We start from the raw sequence: 17,735 nt of genomic DNA, 5'->3' as shown, positions 1-17,735 counted from the left end.
CGTATCTTGGCGAAATATTTTTAGTTATGAAGAAGTCAAGTAGGTCAGGTATTTTATTAGTGTCAGTGGGCCAGTGTGTGGGTTCGTATGTGGTGAGGTAGTTGAGATTGTTGGTTATTATGCTGTTTAAGAGATTTTTACCTTTTACTGTGACCAGTCTGCTGCCCCATTGGGTATGTTTGGCATTACAGTCTCCTCCAGCTATAAATCTATTGCGCAGAGCGTCAAGGAAGTTATCAAAGTCTTCTTTGGCGATAGAGTGTCTGGGAGGGCAGTATACTGCTGAAGTGGTAATTGTACCGTGGCAGTGTTCTATTGCTACGTTTGTTGCTTGGAGGTAGTCTTTCTGGAATGATGGAAGTTCGTAGTGCTTAATGTTGGATTTGATTATGATTCCGGTGCCACCGTGGGCCTTTCCGCTGGAATGTTGGGTATGTTTGAAGTTATAACCGTTTATTTTCAGATAGTTTTTGTCGGTGAAGTGGGTTTCCGATACGAGCATTACGTCGATTTGCTGTTGTTTTAAGAAGAGTTCTAGTTCGAATTTGTGTTGAGCTAGACCGTTGGCATTCCAAAGAGCTATGCGTCTTAGTTTTATTTTGCGTCTGGGCGTATTAATTTATCCATGATGAGTGTTAATCGTTGAGATATGTATAATTTTCAGTGCTGGACTAGGTTAAATGCGTAGTAGAGATACCTGTATGTGAATATCAATGTGTGGAAGTATGTGTGTCCGAAGCGTCTCGAAAACAAATGAATGTAAACTCTTCAGTCGGCTAAGGTCCGTCGAAGAGTTGGTTAAGGTCCGTCGAAGAGTCGGTTAAGAGTCGTCGAAGAGTCGGTTTACAGTCGGGTATAGAAGAAAATGCTGAGACGCGTGCAAGTGTGTATCGATGAATATATAAGGAATCGTCCATGAAATAAATATATCATTGTTTTAATATTAATCCTCAGTATAAATTTAGTGTTCCTATAACATTATTTCGGCCTCAAAGATCCACAATTCTCAACATTAATAATAATAGTAAGTTATTTATTTTGTCCTGAGTCTAGAGAAGTTGTCTGTGTCTTGTGGATTGGGAACACTATTTTGAGAATGGTCAGTATGAGTTTTCGGATTATTTTGATTTCCTTGTACTGCTTGGGCATAGGAGATTGAAGTAGTAGTGAATTTTGGAGGACTGGGTATTTGATTGGTTGTCTCTTTGGCTCTGAGTTTAGGATACTTTTTTATGTATAGGGTTTTGTAAGCTGAGCAATCTTTGTAGTAGCAGGATGGTCTCCTTGACAGTGGATGCACTTCGCTGGGGTTTCTGGTGATTTAGTGCACTGCTCAGTGGAGTGTATACCTGCACATTTAACGCAACGGAAATTATGATTGCAGTATTTCTGCGTATGACTGTACCTTTGGCACCTTTTACATAGCACTATCTCCTTTTTTTATTAAAGGAGGTTCGATTTTTACTACCGTGTTCATTAGTCGAGTTATGTTATAGATTTGTTTGTTATTAGGTTTTTGTTTGAAGTCTATGAAGAATAGGAATAGCGGGTTTTTTGAGATTTTATGTCTTATGTTGCTGATGTTAATTACTTCATGACCAAGTTTATGGAGTTCGAACTTCAGTTCGTCTAAGTTAGCCGAGTGGTGGATGTTGCGTAGTACCACTCGATAAGGTCTTTCTTGTTTATGTTGGTAGATGTGATAGTAGCATTCAATGTTTTTAATAGTTTTGTTATCTTTCTATATGAGTCTGGGTTAGCCGGCGGAATTTTGACTTGGTTATTATTTATTTTTAGTTTATATTCCTCTTTGTTGATTTCTTTATCAATTGACTTTACCATTGTTCATATATCGATGACATCATCAACAAATATAGGTGGGGAGGGGAATTTTTTTGCTTATGTAGGTTATTTGGTGAATCTGTAACGTGCATGGAGTCGTTTGTGGATTGTAGTATTGAGTATCTATTGTATGTGGTTACACAGCTTCCTGACTGTTCGTTCTGATTAGCGTTTGCGTTTGTTTTCACTGATTCTAGTTTACGCTTTTTAATGTTTTTGGTGTCAATAGTATGGAGGGATATATTGCTCTTTTGCCACGGAGGCGGTAGCGCGGTGCGGTGCGGTTTGCTCCAGAGAGACTGGTCGCGATTCTTGAGCCATCATCGAACTAGTTAATTCAAGTTGAATAACTAGTCGAGAGGCTGTGAGGCTATGATTCGAGTAGAGCTTAGGAGCGTTGGAATTTTTCACTAATAAGATTGGAAACACTTGGATTGTGTTTGTTTCGATTCAATTTCGACGGATGGGCGTCACGTGTTGTTTTGTGAACTTCACAGGGCACTAGACACACGTGTGCACGCTTCGGCACTCGGACTGGAACTCGTCTGGGATTTTGTAAGCGAAATTTTACTCACTTCCCGAACAATTAGAAAGCTGAAATTTAGAACGTTTGTTTCCGATGATAATACCACATAATTTTAAACAGTAGACAACTCTTTTGGAAAAAGTGGCCTGGTTAGCTGAGGTGAAATCTGAAAAAAAAGTCATTATATCATTGTATATGTCGGAGATGAAAGGACACCGGGACCTTCCTTTGGAATTCTTCGGAAAACCCCCAATATTTTGCCTTTATAACTTAACTCGATTATAATTGTTCGAGATTTGTGATAATCAGCTCGAGGCGACAACCAGTCGCCTGTAACGTCAATTCATATCAGAGGCCGGATGTGTGCAGGTTTCCACTACGGCTTTTTAGAAAAATTAGATTTTCTTTTTGATACATTTATAATTAAGATAATCATATGCTTAATACGGGGGTGTGATAAAGCTGGTATTGCAGCTTTCTGAGCTTCTCCAGTAGGAAAAAATAAATATACATTAAATCTTACTTCCATACTGTTTAAAATTGCTTCTAGAAGTAACTTGCAAAAAATTTACTTAAAATATATCGTTTTTTCGTATAAAAATACCACAGTACTATGCTCATCTTGGATTATATAGTAAGTGACATAACAGAAAGTTTAGTATAGTTTTAATATTCCTCCAGATAGTGAAATCCTGGTTATTCAGTGGATTTTTTATATCAAGAATTCTGTGTAATTTGCTACTTTTTTCTTGAATATTAAAAATTTAGTTTATTAAGTGTATGTCCTAAATTTCTTGATTTATTTAAGTAGTTTTTGGATGAACTGTCATTTTCCATACAATGTTACATTTCTTGATGGTTTTACTATTTACGATTGACAATTCTGTTGAATTTTGTAAAATCTTAGTTGCATCAGCAGTAATACAGAAATTTAACGTATATTATTCCCAACGTAAATGATATTGTTATGATACTGTGCAATGGAATGATTAATAAACATGAACTTTGATTTACAAGTGCCCTTCTTCCATTTTTGTTTCCATTATGAGATTAAGAGCTGTCACTAGCATGTTCCATTCCATTCAAGACATGTTCAGAATTATTTATATATCTTTCTTTTATTCCAAACGTTTTGTACGTTTTAATAAAATTGTAATTGTCGTTTTCTAGATTAAAACATATTTCTTGAAACAATACGTTTATTCTAATTGAACTGTAAATTTCACGAAAACTCCGGGATGCTAAAGCAACAGACATTCTTTCTAAATTATTACACATCCAGTATGCGATAATTCCAAGAAAACTGCTCATTCTACCTGTCTATATATCAACGATTCTGCGTACAGACTACACATACTCTAAATTATACTTTATTTCTTCATAATAATAAGTATATACACTCTTCGTTGAAAAGATAACCCAGGTGTGTTATTTTTATGACACGTGCAAAGTTTTTCGTCTGTAACGTTTAATATCAAAACATTATGAGCTCAGGATATGCGGTACGTTGAAAATAATTAAAAATCTTATGAGGTTTAGTGTGTAACAAAAAGAAATTGTTTTATTTTAAGAACAACAGTAACTACTTACTAAAAATATATACTTATTTAATAATCGGTACATCCCTCTTTATTTTCTATTACTTCTATTATACGATTTGGTATTGATTTATATAGTTTCTGGATATAATTTTGACATTGTCTCTTTTCTTATATCATGAAAATAATATTTTAACCCATCAGGACCATCCAAGTTGAATCTTTTTCATCTGAAAATAGTACTCCTCCATTCCAATAGTACTTCTCCATTTTTTTTTCCAATATATTCTTTCTTTTGCAAAATGGAAACCTTCTACTTTGTATTTCGTTGTTAACGAAGGTTTCTTTTTCAATTTTAGCCTCTTAATATCTTTGCAGGATAGTAGAACTCGACGAACACTTGAAATACTGGCAATAACACTAGATTTTTCCATTATTGACTTTCAACAGTACTTTTCTTTTTGCCATAATCTTCAACATTTTTTAAGAAATTGTGTATTACTTTATGACTTCATCTTATTACTTTCGATACTTTTGCTACTGATAACTGTTGCTGCTTTATTTCAAGAATTTGCTTTCTTTCAGACTCGTTTAATTTTTTTCCGCGTCACACATACTTACAAATTTATATAATATTGTACTGTAATCTTTACTCGTTGGTAGATCATGAACTACTGAGCAATTTCTAAACATATTAACAGAGTGTGTTATCATTTCGACCTTAGTATGGAATAGTTTTTCTTTGTTACACACTAAACTTCATAATATTTTTAATTATTTTCAACGGACCGCATAGTCTGAGCTCATAATTTTTTGATTTTATGCGTTACCGACGAAAAACTTTACATGGGTCATTGAGAAATTAAGGATAACACACCTCGGTTATCTTTTTAAGGAGGAATGTATTCATTCTCAATCCGTTGACTAAGATAACGAAGACTTATAACATGCAATCTACATGCCGATATATTTAAATCGTTGAATATAAGTAAGAAAAAAATCTACGCGCTTTGGCGGTACCATTAAGACTAATAAATATTTGATAATTGTTTTGGCGGAGGTTGTCGCTGCCAGATGAAAAGAGAGTTTGGCGTTTCGTCCTGGGACTACCGGTGGACTCGTCAGTAAGGCTATGCCCGGTAGTCCCTTTTTTTTTTATTTGTTTATTTAGCCCAAGATACAGTTTTAGATACATATTCACAATAAACGGTGGATTTTTATAATGATATGTTAGGCAAAGGTACCGATACGCGGCGGTACGACGTAGCCATGCTGTATTATGTGTCGGCGGTTTACATTTTTCGTTGTATAATACAGTTTTTGGGTTTTAAGCCGTTGGGGAGCGGAGCCTTTTTATGAATTTTTTTTATTTTTTTCTGTCCTGAAAACTTGGTCGCAAAACAGGACGCTTCGGTGGTCTGCTTTTTGGGTGCTGTGTAACTTTGGGAAGGGGTGGGATGAGAGGGAGGGGGCAGAGGAGGGGGATGTCAAATAGGTTTATTTACAATTATTTACAGTATTTACAGTTTACACCTGTGTTATACGGTGTCAGAATTGAGTTCTGTCGGTTTAATGTTCTCTCTTATTTTATTATGGATTCTGTATCCACCAATATTTTTTTGTGTTTTTCTGTGTTTGTCTTTGGTGTCTTTCCGGAGGAGGGCCATGTTGTATCTCCATCTGGTGTCTGCGGTCTGTCTATTTATGTTTTCTTCGTAGAGTATGGTTTTGATCCCTATTTTATGCCCGGTAGTCCCTGCCTTAGACGTAGAGAGAGTCTCGCTAGGTGCGGTATTTGTATCGTTCGCCCGTATATTCGACCGCTAGCGAGATAGACTCGTTGTCGTTGTAGCCCTCCGGTGTTGGCGGTTGGTACCCGCGGATCGCCCGGGAGGTGTTGCGCCGCGTTGATGCCTCTACCTGTCGGCGTCCTGTTGATACTGATCCGCCACATTGTGCATAAAAAGGGCTACATTCACGATTTTGATGAAATTTAGATATGTTGTAAAATTTATCATTCTGAACAACTTTTTCCTATGTGTATAACCGCCGTTCGGTTTTAGTTTCCGAAATTTTGGCAAAAAACTCTTACTACTACTGACTATTGACTTTTGCCTATACATGCACATCCATGGCAACGTATACATCTGCATGATGTAACCGTTTATCTACTGTTTCTATAAACACATGTGCATAATAGGTAAACAGGTCGAAAAAGTACCTTAAAAGGATAGAGTAGAAATATGTTATAAAGCACAATGGCGGAAGTTATAAATGCAAGGTTGTCTAATATGAAATAGTTTAAAAATTATACAAAAAAGATCTCTTTTTTAACACACAAACCTCACATAGTTTAACGGCTGCCTTTCGCAAGTATTACACAAACGCAAATCTTATCGCAGTAAAATGAAAATATTGATTATCCCCATTAGATATAGATTAATTTTTTCAATTCAGCTACCCTAATATACAAAATTATATTACGTATTGGGTAATAGTCAGCCTTCCCACGATGATCAAATCGATCAGTGTTTTCATTTTTCTGGGATTGTAAGGTTTGAGTTTGTGTAATTTTAAATAGTGGTTGCCGACAAGCGGCTGACGACACTTGCGAGATTTTTGCGTTCAGATGACTTTTTATATTTTGAAATTAGTCCCGAGTTAGTAAAAAAAAAAAAGAAATAAATATTGAAAAGTTCGGCCGTTATAGAGATTATCTGCCGGAGATTATCTGTCACTGTGATGTGACATAGAAACAATAGATAAGCGGTTATTCTATGATGATACATATGTACCATGAGCGTACACGTATAAGCAATATACAATATAGTAGTAGTAATAGTTTCTTGCTAATATCTTGTGTGGCGGTTATATCTGTAGGAAAAATTTTTTATACATAATTACTAAGTATTTAATACTATCTCTATCAAATTGGTCTTGCGTTAAAATATTCCAAAGCTTCTTTATACATTTTCTTCAAATACTTACTTCTGCCCGTCCACATTTTACACGAGCTTTATGTGTCTTGTACTCCTACACTGATTTTCCCCGTATTTTCGCTTCACATGCGTGATAAAATTGAATTATCTTCCATAACCGCTCATTGCAATTTGTACTTTATACACAATACGATTTTATCAGAATTTATAGCACTTTCCTCCGGCAAATATTCAAAAAATTTTGTATCACTTACAGTTGGAAGTTTGATCTGATGATATGAAAGTTATATAAACTCAATGGTAGATATCGCCATTCTGCAGGAAAGAATTGTATATATTACTATAAGATATTAAAATCACAGCGTAGATAGCCTTTGTAGTGTTACTGTACTGCTGGGTTGTGAACTTGACTGACAAGCAGTTTACAAGATTATACATTATGATTATATGCTAGAATGGATATCAAGAATATCAATCACTTCTATTGAATCGAACAATTAAGTTTATAAACTATGCATAAATTAATCACTGAATTGCTTAACAATTATTGATTTATGATTAAAAACTACAAAAGTTATTCATGATCACTGATTTATTTGAAGAATGATTGGTAATTATGCGGAAAAGAGTGTTTAGGTTGGATTTTTAGATGAATTTAGGGATTCTGTTCCCCCTATCCATCCCATGAAATTTTCCTCTCTTTTACCGCGAAGGAAATCTTCGAAAGATAGCCTTCATAGCCCCTGGAAAGAGGATGCAGAATAGCGTAGAATTCTTTCCCATTAAATCTCTCATGGTAGTCGTCTTCAGGTGCGACGCAGAAGCCCTGGGAACACTAAACTCATAGGATCTAACCTACTAAACTAACCTAAACATACCGTAAAATTGTTAGAATTGCAAACCTACACAAATGTATATGCAACTTTATTTTTAATCTCTTATTTCGAAGTAAATTTAATGTAATAAATACTACTTTCCTTTTGTCATAACTTTTGAACACGATCGTTCCACGGTTCGGCAAAGTGAATGTGGACTCAAGACATTCTCCACAATAACATATATCGAGATCAAGGTTATTGAAGTTGAGGCCCCCTTTCCTACATAGTTAATCAATAATTAATTGAGTAATTATTACAGTTACTATGATTACATTTAATAATCGATTACGGAAGTGGTTATATGACAATCAGTTACTGCTCAATTCTGCTTGAAATCCCTGCTTCAAGTTTGCGCTATGAATATTGATTAATAATATTGAACTTTGATCGCACGTAATCAATATTATTATTAATATCTTTGCTTAGCAATATTGATGCGTGGATGTTAAAATATTAAAATTGTCATAAATCTTAATCCTACAATATCAAATGCGTAGGATTAATACTATTGCCAATATGTATTTGAATGTATTGAAAATATTAGCGATCATATGTCGGCTCCTGTAATGTTAACTGACATCAACTTACATTTTACTGTGATAGAACATATAGTAACAAGAATCGTTTATAATTCCTCTTCAATACCTTTAGAACAATTTGACGAGCAAAATCGGTGTCACATGTGAAGATACAAATATTACCTCAATTTTGTTTGAACGGAACTTATTATTTGCTAGGAGGGATGATCCATTACATTACATGGACCTATTAATAACACAGTCCTCAAACGAATATTTTTATTCTTTAAAAATTTTGTTGTGAATACTACAAAGTTGATATGAAATTGATTCCGAGATATGAAAATGATTATCTAAGCCATTTTACTAGAAGTAGTATATATCTACATGGTAGAATATTGCCACTAACATGTGTAAATGCTTTTGGATTTATTGAATAACCAATTACAAGAAGGTAGAGCTTATAATCTCCTAAGTCGTAGTATACGCGAAAGTATTGCATTCTTTTCTCCTTTTTCATAAACTGAAGTTTTCTTCTTTAGTTTTGATAGCAAAGTTTTGGACAATTGGTAACAATTGGTACAGACTTATCTCTTTATATCGTCTAACTGCTGCATGACCGGCAGATAGCTTTTCTATTTGAATGAGTACTTTGGTAAATTCCATATCGATGTTTAAAATTGTTCAGTTATATTTTACTCGCAGTAAATTTTCCATCATTATTAATCATTGTTTTTGTAAAAATGTAAAACTTTTACCTGTAAAATCAGAGCACTGACTGATGCGAGTTCTCAACTAATTGGCGATCAGTCAGATTGCAACCGATCGGTTGATATCGCGAACCGTTTTTCTTTTTTATTATTTAACTTGTACTTTACAATTTGTCTAGCTGGACATTCGGTAAATTTTTTTAGCTTAATTGCTAAATAACATGTAGATGGCTACCCCCAGCAGGATACCATTTTCAAGTTTGATCATTTTATTTCTTTGGTGAGGTCAGTGGGGTGATTTCTTTTTAGTCTTCTTTCTATGACAGTTTTGCTCGCTTCAGCAACTGGTTCAGCAGTTGGTTTGAATGTGTTGCCGTTCTTTCCTTGTATTTTTCTGCGTACATGCTGATTTCTTCTTTGACCGTTGGTATTTTTAAGTCTTTGCGTATATCCTCGTTTCTGACATACCATAGGGCGTTGACTATTGTTCTCAGTATCTTCGATTGTAGCGACTCTAGTTTATTTATGTGGCTCATTGCTGCTGTCCCCCATAGTGGTATCCCGCACGTCTAAACTGACATTATGATCGCCTTGTAAATTTTTGGTTTATTTTCTACGCTGAGTTTAGAATTTCAACTAGTTAACCAGTACATGTGTCTGATTGGATATTTGATGGTTTCCATTTTCGTAGTGTAAATGTAATATGGTTGCATTTACTGAGGTTTGCTTTTATTTGTTTACCTTGTAGCCATTTTCCTATTTTTATGATACGCTCTTGTAGTAATGTGACTGCTGTTTCTAGATTAGTGTGCCTGACTAGTACAGACGTGTCGTCCGCGAATGTCAGTATTTTGCTGTTGGTAGTTGTTGGTACGTCGACTGTGTATAGTGCGTATAATATTGGTCTTATTAAGTTAGAAAAATTTACCAAATGTCCACCTGGACAAATTGTAAAGTACAAATTAAATAATAATAAAAGAAAATATTGGTCCTAAGACGCTTCCTTGCAGTACCCGTCTTCATGTCTTTTACTTCAGAATATACATTCTCTATTTTTACTACAAAGGCTCTGTTGCTTAGGTATGATTTAAGTAAGTGGTCGATTTGCTTCGGGAAATGTTGTTTGATTGTTTGTCAGAGGCTTTCATGGTTCACTTTGTCAAATGCTTTCTCGATGTCCATGAAGAGGGTTGTACAGTATTGTTTCTTTTCTATTGCTAGTAAAATTTCGTGGACGAGCCTATGCATTTGCTTTATCGTGGAGTGTTTATTTCTGAATCTAAATTGGTGATCTGGTATTAATTTTTCTTCCTCTGTTGTTGGTTTTAGGCGATCGCATAATACTTTCTTTAGTATTTTGGAAAACATAAGAAGTGGTGATATTGGTCTGTAAGGTACAGTTTGGTGTGAGTCTTTGCCTGGCTTAGGTAACATTATGATCTGTGTTAGCTTCCATAGATTAGAAAAGTATCAGATTCTTAAAATTGCATTGAATATTATTGTGATTAAACGTATTGCTTCTGGAGAAGGTTTTTTTCTAATTTTGGGGGAATTCTAATTTCTTGTGCTGTTGTATTAGGTATGGTGTAGTGCTTGTCAGTTGGAGTACTAGTATTTTGCGCAATGTCTGAATGACATTTGGTTTTACTGCTGTGAATATCATATGGAATAAATGTATTACAAAGGTAGTTGCAAAGTTTTGCAGCTTGCTCTTCGTTGCTTTTGGCCCATGAGTTGTCTGCTTTTCTGATTGCTAAGATTAGTTTTATTGACTTCTTTATTCTGTTCGTGGCTTTCCATAGAGAGTAGTTGACATTCTCGTACGCAGAGTGTCTCTATGAATTTTGAGAATTCGTTATTATTATGATTTTTTATTTTACTTTTTATTTCCTTTACGAGTTTGTTTAGGTACTTTTTGTTTTCACGTGTTCTGCTTTCCCCGTGCTCATTTTGCTTTCGCTTTCCTTTTTTCTCTGATTTTGTGAAGGATGTCTGTTGGAATTATTTTTGTTTGCCTGTTGTTTGGTTCATAATTAGTAGTTGCCCATGCTGCTTCTTGTATAATTTCTGTCAATGTTGTTATTGCCTGTGTTCGGGTGTTTCTAGTGGAATATTGCAGTTGATTTTGTTTACGATTAGTTCTTTAAATGTTTGCCATTTGGTGTTTTTATCGCAAAGCGACTCTAATTTGATATAAAGTATTGGTCTGCTTGTATATTCTATTATTATCGGTGTATGATCAGAGCTAAGCTCAAGACGGGTGTTATTTTTAATTCGTTTGCGTTTAGTCCTTTTATAACTGCAAAATCAAGCAAGTCAGGATTTTTGTTTAGATCTGTCGGCCAGTATGTTGGTCTTCCTGTGGATAGTATGTTGAGAATACTAGCTCCAATATATTGTTCTAATATTGCACCTCGAGGTGTGTTAATTCTTGAGCCCCATAGCGTGTGCTTTGCATTGAAATCTCCTGCTGTGATGTATTTGTCACCTAAGAATTGAAAATACTGTTCCCATTTTTGTAATGTCATTTTGTGTCGCGGTGGTGCATATATTGCTGATATCTAGAAGTAATTGCCATTAGTTTGTATTGTAATGGTGGATGCTTGAACGTGTTCCTGACTAATTTGATTATGTAAGTGGTGTTTGATATCGTTTCTTATTATCACTGCGGCCCCTCCGTGTGCTTTTCCTGAGGGGTGTTGGTATCATAGATTGTGTAATATGGTATTTTTATATAGCTTATTGAAGTGAAATGTGTTTCTGAAACAAGTAATATGTCAATATTATTGTTGTACAGAAATGTTTTAGTTTCGAAGGCCTCTTGTTGAAGGGTATTGCAGTTCCAAGCTGCTATTTTCAGCGTGTCCATTTCTATTTTTTACTTAACATGTTTATAAGTAGTTGTAGCATGACTGTAATTTGTTGTGTTTGTTGCCTGAGTACTGCATTTTGCTCACTTATCATTTTTGTTATCATTTCAGTGTTTTTGATGGATTGCTTGAGGAGTTCCTTGATTTCTGTAGCGTCGTTATTGTTGTTGTTTTGGTTTTGATTGTTTAAGGGTGGTTTGATTAGTTATTTGTGCATAACTTCGGCTGCCAAAGGTGCTGATGTTTCTATGGCTAGTGTTCGGTACGTTCTGTACATTTGATGTTGGCTCTGGTTCTGCAATTTCTTGTTGTGAGGGATGGTTGCTGTATGTTCTGCTTCGAAGCGATGGAAACAGTTTTCGTTGTAGTTGTTTTCTGACTTCGCATTCTTTATAGCTTGCTGGGTGGTTTCCATTACAGTTATAGCATTTTACTTCGTTTATCTTTCCTGTGTATAGGCACTTTGCTCTTAGGTGCTTTTCTGCACATTTGACACACGCCGGGTTTCTGTTGCAATAGCTTTTGTGTCTTGTGTGTATTGTTGACACCATATGCATTGCGGTATGCCCTTCTTATAACGAGATGGCTCAATTGTTACTATTGTGTTTAGGATTTTTTTAACGTCAAAGATTTCATTGCTGTTAGCTTTGGGTTTAAATTCTATTAGAAACAGCGGCAATGGCTATTTCGTATTATACCTGTTTATATTATTTATTGTTCTTGTTTAGTGTCCCAGTTTTACTTGCTTTATAGTTTTATATAGTTATAGTTTTAATTGCTTTATACCGCTATTTTTGTTTTCCAGCAGCATTGTTCAATAAATCGATTAGGGGATCTATTATTTGGGCATCTATGTAGATCTGTGATGGTTTAACGATATGAGTTGTAACCTTTTCTTTTGGGTCTGTATCTATTTCTTCTATTACTAAATCGAATGAATTTCGGAGTGAGATATCTTGTAGCCATTGTTGCTTTTCTGTATGTGAAGTTCTCGTGGCGCTTGGGCCTGGTATTATTGTACGCTTTTTATGCGCTTTTGGTGTCTTCCAGTGTTCACCTTAATATGATAGTTCGTCATCGTAGCTGTTTTCTTCTTGGTTCGAATCGTTTCCATTTCTTTTGTAGCTTTATTTATGTAATATATTTCACCTTTGTTCGTTATTTTGATTGGTAGTATTTGCTGTTGCATTTTGTAACTTTACCATTTGTCAGTGTTTGTTGCCTTTTCGTTCACCTAAATTCACTGCTTTGCACACTTTCACTGAAGCAGAGTTTCTCACGTCGTGCCCAGGCAGAAGTGATCGCGATCCGTGAATGAGATTAACGCTCAAGGTGGAGAGAAATTGAAGATGCGGTGTAGTATTATTTTTAATTAATTTATTTGCACCCCTTAGTATACATGGAAAGAACCACTAGTCAGTTACAATATTGAACGATTGAAGATTGAAAAACTACTGTCGTTCTGTGATAGTTGTGTCTAATGTATGGAACCAGTGGGTTGGTTATTGGCAATTTTAGTTAGGACAGTGTGGGCAACGGTTATTGCTGCTAATTAGATAAGAAAAAGACTGATGGGTAAGGATGGGGCTAGCCGTCCCCAATCAAAAGACGCTCGTGGATGGTATTGCATAGGAAAAATCCGTTTCCTGTGTTTTCTCGTAATGGACAATAACTCTAAGGAATGCTTCAACTCAAAAGATACTTGTGCGTTCTTAAGAACCTTAACTATAATATTGCTAAAATTTTTTATAGGTCCCCAATAAGGATAATTAGACATCTGGTTTATGTAGAGAGTCACGGGACGTAACTAACGGCCACTCCACATCCCGTACACTGATAGTCATATCTCCCTCATATGAAATCCAGAAACAAAATGTCTTTTTATAAATAAACGTCTTCATTAATAGCTTTTTTTAATTCTTCTATTCGGGCATAGTTTGTAATTTATTACTTCAATAGAACGTTAATATTTTTGTTTTGTTTTGCTCCAATCACCAATGTTACATTCACCTACGCCAAATAAAAAGAAATTAATCTTAATGACTCATCTAAATCTATTCATTGTAGGGCTTCACTTTCCTTTGCATTTACATTGCCTTTATATTACCACTAAAATTTATGATTCTTTATTATCACATGTTCTTCGTCTTTTGTATATGCCATTAAGTTAAAATAAAATAAATAGTGGGGATTAGTTAGGTCGTGATTATACAGAGAGCGGCGAGCGATAAACGGCAAAATTGACATTTGTGGCGGCAACATTGAGCTCTGCATAAACATCCAGAAAAGGGGAAAAATTATGCCGCTGCTCCCTATTTCTTCCCATAGTCCCACATAGTCCACTCTGGACATGCGTAACAGCATTTTCCCCTCCTCGTGCGCGCAAAAAGATGTATATTTCTACAATACTTATGATTATAGCCATAAAATCGGCTTACACCTGATTAAAGATTCGATACCAAAATCCAAAATATTTATCGTTACTATCTATTTACCGCTTAGATGCCTACTAAAAGAATAAATATAATGGAATACACAATGGCAAATATCGGCCTTTGCTCTGTTACGTAGTTACTATATAGATTATCTTATATAAATTTATGAGTTTAATTTATTTTCTGCCGCTGTCTTTTCATTTGTCTCGCTACTCTTGCCGCTCGCATTATCAAGCTCGGCTTATCGCCGCTCTGTTTATAATCACGACCTTATCCATAATGAGACAATACGGTATATACTTAACAGCATTGCTTCGATTGCTTCAGAAATTCATTAGTTCATCAATGTCCCACTGTATAAGTATATTGTAAATAAAGTTACTGCAAAAAGTTATAAAACTTTGTCGTTTTTCGAGATAAACGGACGAGTTGCAACACAATTCCAGAAATGAAATGCGAGAAAAACAGAATGAAATGCAATAAAAAACATTTTAACCTTGAGTTTAAAGGTCAAAATCAATTCTGCAGTTTACTTTTTTAATAGATCTCTATTAATCTAAGAATGTTAAATCATCATTATAAGCAGTTCTTAGAAAACTAGATAAAGCGATGGAAATGAAGTAGAGTTTGTATTAACCACGCTTTATTCTTTATTTTTATGACAAAACTCTTTATATATAAATGCAGAACAGAATGCGATTAACGACTGTTTAGCTAGGAGACAAAAGATTTAGAACAAAGAAATGTTTGATTTCGCTCCAATAGATGTCGTTTTTGATACCATGTATTGTTCTAATTCCTTAACATAAACTGTGACAAACATTTCTTACACCCTATATAACAAATCAAGAATAATATTACAAAGCAAGAATAGTATTAAAGGTTCTAGTATTAATATTGATATGATCATTTTTTGACAAGCGTAATATTGGGTTTTAAAACGATTAATAATGCAGTAAAAGTATGAAAATTAACAATACTTATTTTTACATGTTTCCTTCAGCAATTATGACAATAAAAAAGAAGTATATGAAATGTGTGTAACAATTGAATTAATACCTAATTTTCATAATTTGTAGATTGTTAACAACATATCGTGCTTTGGAGCGACTTTCTCAAAGCGAATTCAATTTAGATCAGTTGGAAGTTGTAGCGAGTGCAGCACAAACAGCCTCTGGAACTACACTGCTGGTCCCTGGAACAACAGGTACTACTGGACCTGCACTATTGGGACAAAAGGAACGAAACCATGCTTTGACCATTAAAGACGTTGAAAGAGAACGTGGAAATCAATTATCCAAATATGAAAGAAATATGATGATCTTTAATTGGCTACATACTCTTGACGATACTGCTATTGTTGACAGTACAGAATAAATTGTGTTAACAGTGCTAGAGGCCGAAAGATTTAACCGGTTAAGATCGTTAAGAATTAAAACTACCCTAAAAAAGTGCAAGGGCCAGAAAATGTTTTATTTTAAATAAAAAAACAGAGAATACACATTGCCGTGTAGAAGGAGATAAAAACATGTTATGGTGGAAAATATATCCAGAATTCAGAGATGCCGCCCATAAGTGTAGTCGATGGTTTACTAAACTAAGACACACACAGATTTCGCTAAGTAGTTAATGATGGAGAAATATCTAATCGATTATGTAGATCTTTTAACCTCTGATACAGGGTTCTATGTAAATCTGACACTTTTGCCACCGACACCAGACATACATTTGACCTATAACAATTTTGAATGACAACAACTTTAACTGATTGGCAGTATTAGCACAGCGAAATAACATTTTCGGTAAAATCTGGTGTCGGTGAGTTGTTGTCGGTGATTTCAATGGGACTTCTGATATAATAATCTTGGGCGATTATAATTAACCTTTCCACTACGCTTAACATTAACATTTAATTACGATACATGTTATAAAAGTTTGTATCAAAGTATATTAAAATTCAAATTTCTCACAACAAATAACATTGAACAATTATTTACTCTTTTACGATTTAAGGCATTATTTTTATAATACATTAATATACTGAGTATAATTTTACAATCTATGTTTGGAAGTGCACCATTTAAATTTCAAAGAATTCAGCGTGTGACGTCACTTGTACGCACTTACGGGTATCCCAGAACATTATGTAGTGCCAAATTGATGTTGCGGTGTTCAGGAAGTCAAATAGATAAAAAACGTTCCATATGCAAGGATGTTTCATTAAAGAACTATAAGAAATTAAGTATTTGTTGTCTGTTAAGCAGCCATACATATAAGACTGTTGTTTTTGTGATTCTATAGATTTCTCATTGACAAACATATGACTGACATCACTTTTTCAGTTACTATACATATAATTTTGCGAAGCTTCACGGTTATAATCGATAGTTAAAAATTCCTTTTGTTTGCGATATACAAACTTCCATTTATCAAAATAAATTCCTTCGTGTGGTGTTGACAAATTACATATTGTTAAAAATGGCATTTTGAATGCGCTCTCACACCGAAATCCCGTTTCTGATTATACTTTATTTTTATTTTATGTAACTTTATAAATAAAGATCAAGTAGTCATGAAATCAAATAAATATCTTTTTTACTCCCAAAAAAATTTCAAATATCTTTTTATAAATTTGAGGTTGATAAATGTCAATATGGTTATTATACTCTATCATATCAGACTTTCGAAAAATAAAAATTTAAAATTGAAAAAAAGATATTAGAGAAAGATTACATATTTTAAAATAATCTATTTACACATTAAAGGACTAATAATTTAATTGGTTAGTAGTACGCAATTAAATATAAGAAATATAGCTACGTAATAGTTTTACACTATACTATATTCTACTACAGAAGACAATAATTATTTAAAAGTCCTTTATTAATGTCAATGTTAAAGAAGAAATAAACCAATAATTTCGTCTTTTCCTATACAATACAGATATTCTATACAGAGTGCTGGACTACAGATTTTCCACAATTTAAGGAGTGATTCTTGACGTCGAAATAAAACGAAGATCATGAATAAAAGGAGTTCGTTTCCGGCTTTGTTTTTTAGTCATTGACGATTATAAATCGGCCAAAATATCCCTGCACATTAACAAATCTACTTACACGAATGCACGAGCAGCCAAGCTAAACAGACTTGAGAAACTGTGCTTCAGTGAAAGTGCGACAAGTAGTGAATTTAAGTGGTCAAAACGTCAACGAACATTGCAAAATGGTAAAAGCCCAAAAATGCAACAACGAATACCGCCAATCAAAATAACAAAACAAAGATGGAATACACTACATAAATAAAGCTACAAATACACTTTTTTTTTTATTAACGTAGAGGAAATCCGCACGGACACCAGGTCGCTTCTGGGGAAAAGCGGCGTGGTAGTGCCGGACTCCAACCGACTAAAACCTCCACGATGACCGTCCCGACTGCGATCGAAAGGGGCCCGGGAACCGGTGTGAGCGATACACCCCCGG

General features: G+C 34.6%; 1 protein-coding gene across 1 annotated transcript in view; it reads left to right on the top strand.

The window, feature by feature from the left end:
• LOC117237252 overlaps nt 1-16,276 on the top strand; it is a 32,452-nt gene extending 16,176 nt beyond the window's left edge. Inside the window, exon 4 of the mRNA XM_033501020.1 lies at nt 15,336-16,276. Coding sequence (XP_033356911.1) covers nt 15,336-15,633 — 298 coding nt within the window. The 3' untranslated portion in view covers nt 15,634-16,276. The remainder of the gene's footprint in view (nt 1-15,335) is intronic.
• Nucleotides 16,277-17,735: the final 1,459 nt, after the last annotated feature.

Source organism: Bombus vosnesenskii, unplaced genomic scaffold (assembly GCF_011952255.1).
Source record: "Bombus vosnesenskii isolate JDL3184/JDL3185 unplaced genomic scaffold, Bvos_JDL3184-5_v1.1 scf7180000013364, whole genome shotgun sequence".
Lineage (NCBI taxonomy): Eukaryota > Metazoa > Arthropoda > Insecta > Hymenoptera > Apidae > Bombus > Bombus vosnesenskii.
Note: the sequence above shows the minus strand (reverse complement) of the source record. Positions and strands in the feature narration are given on the sequence as shown.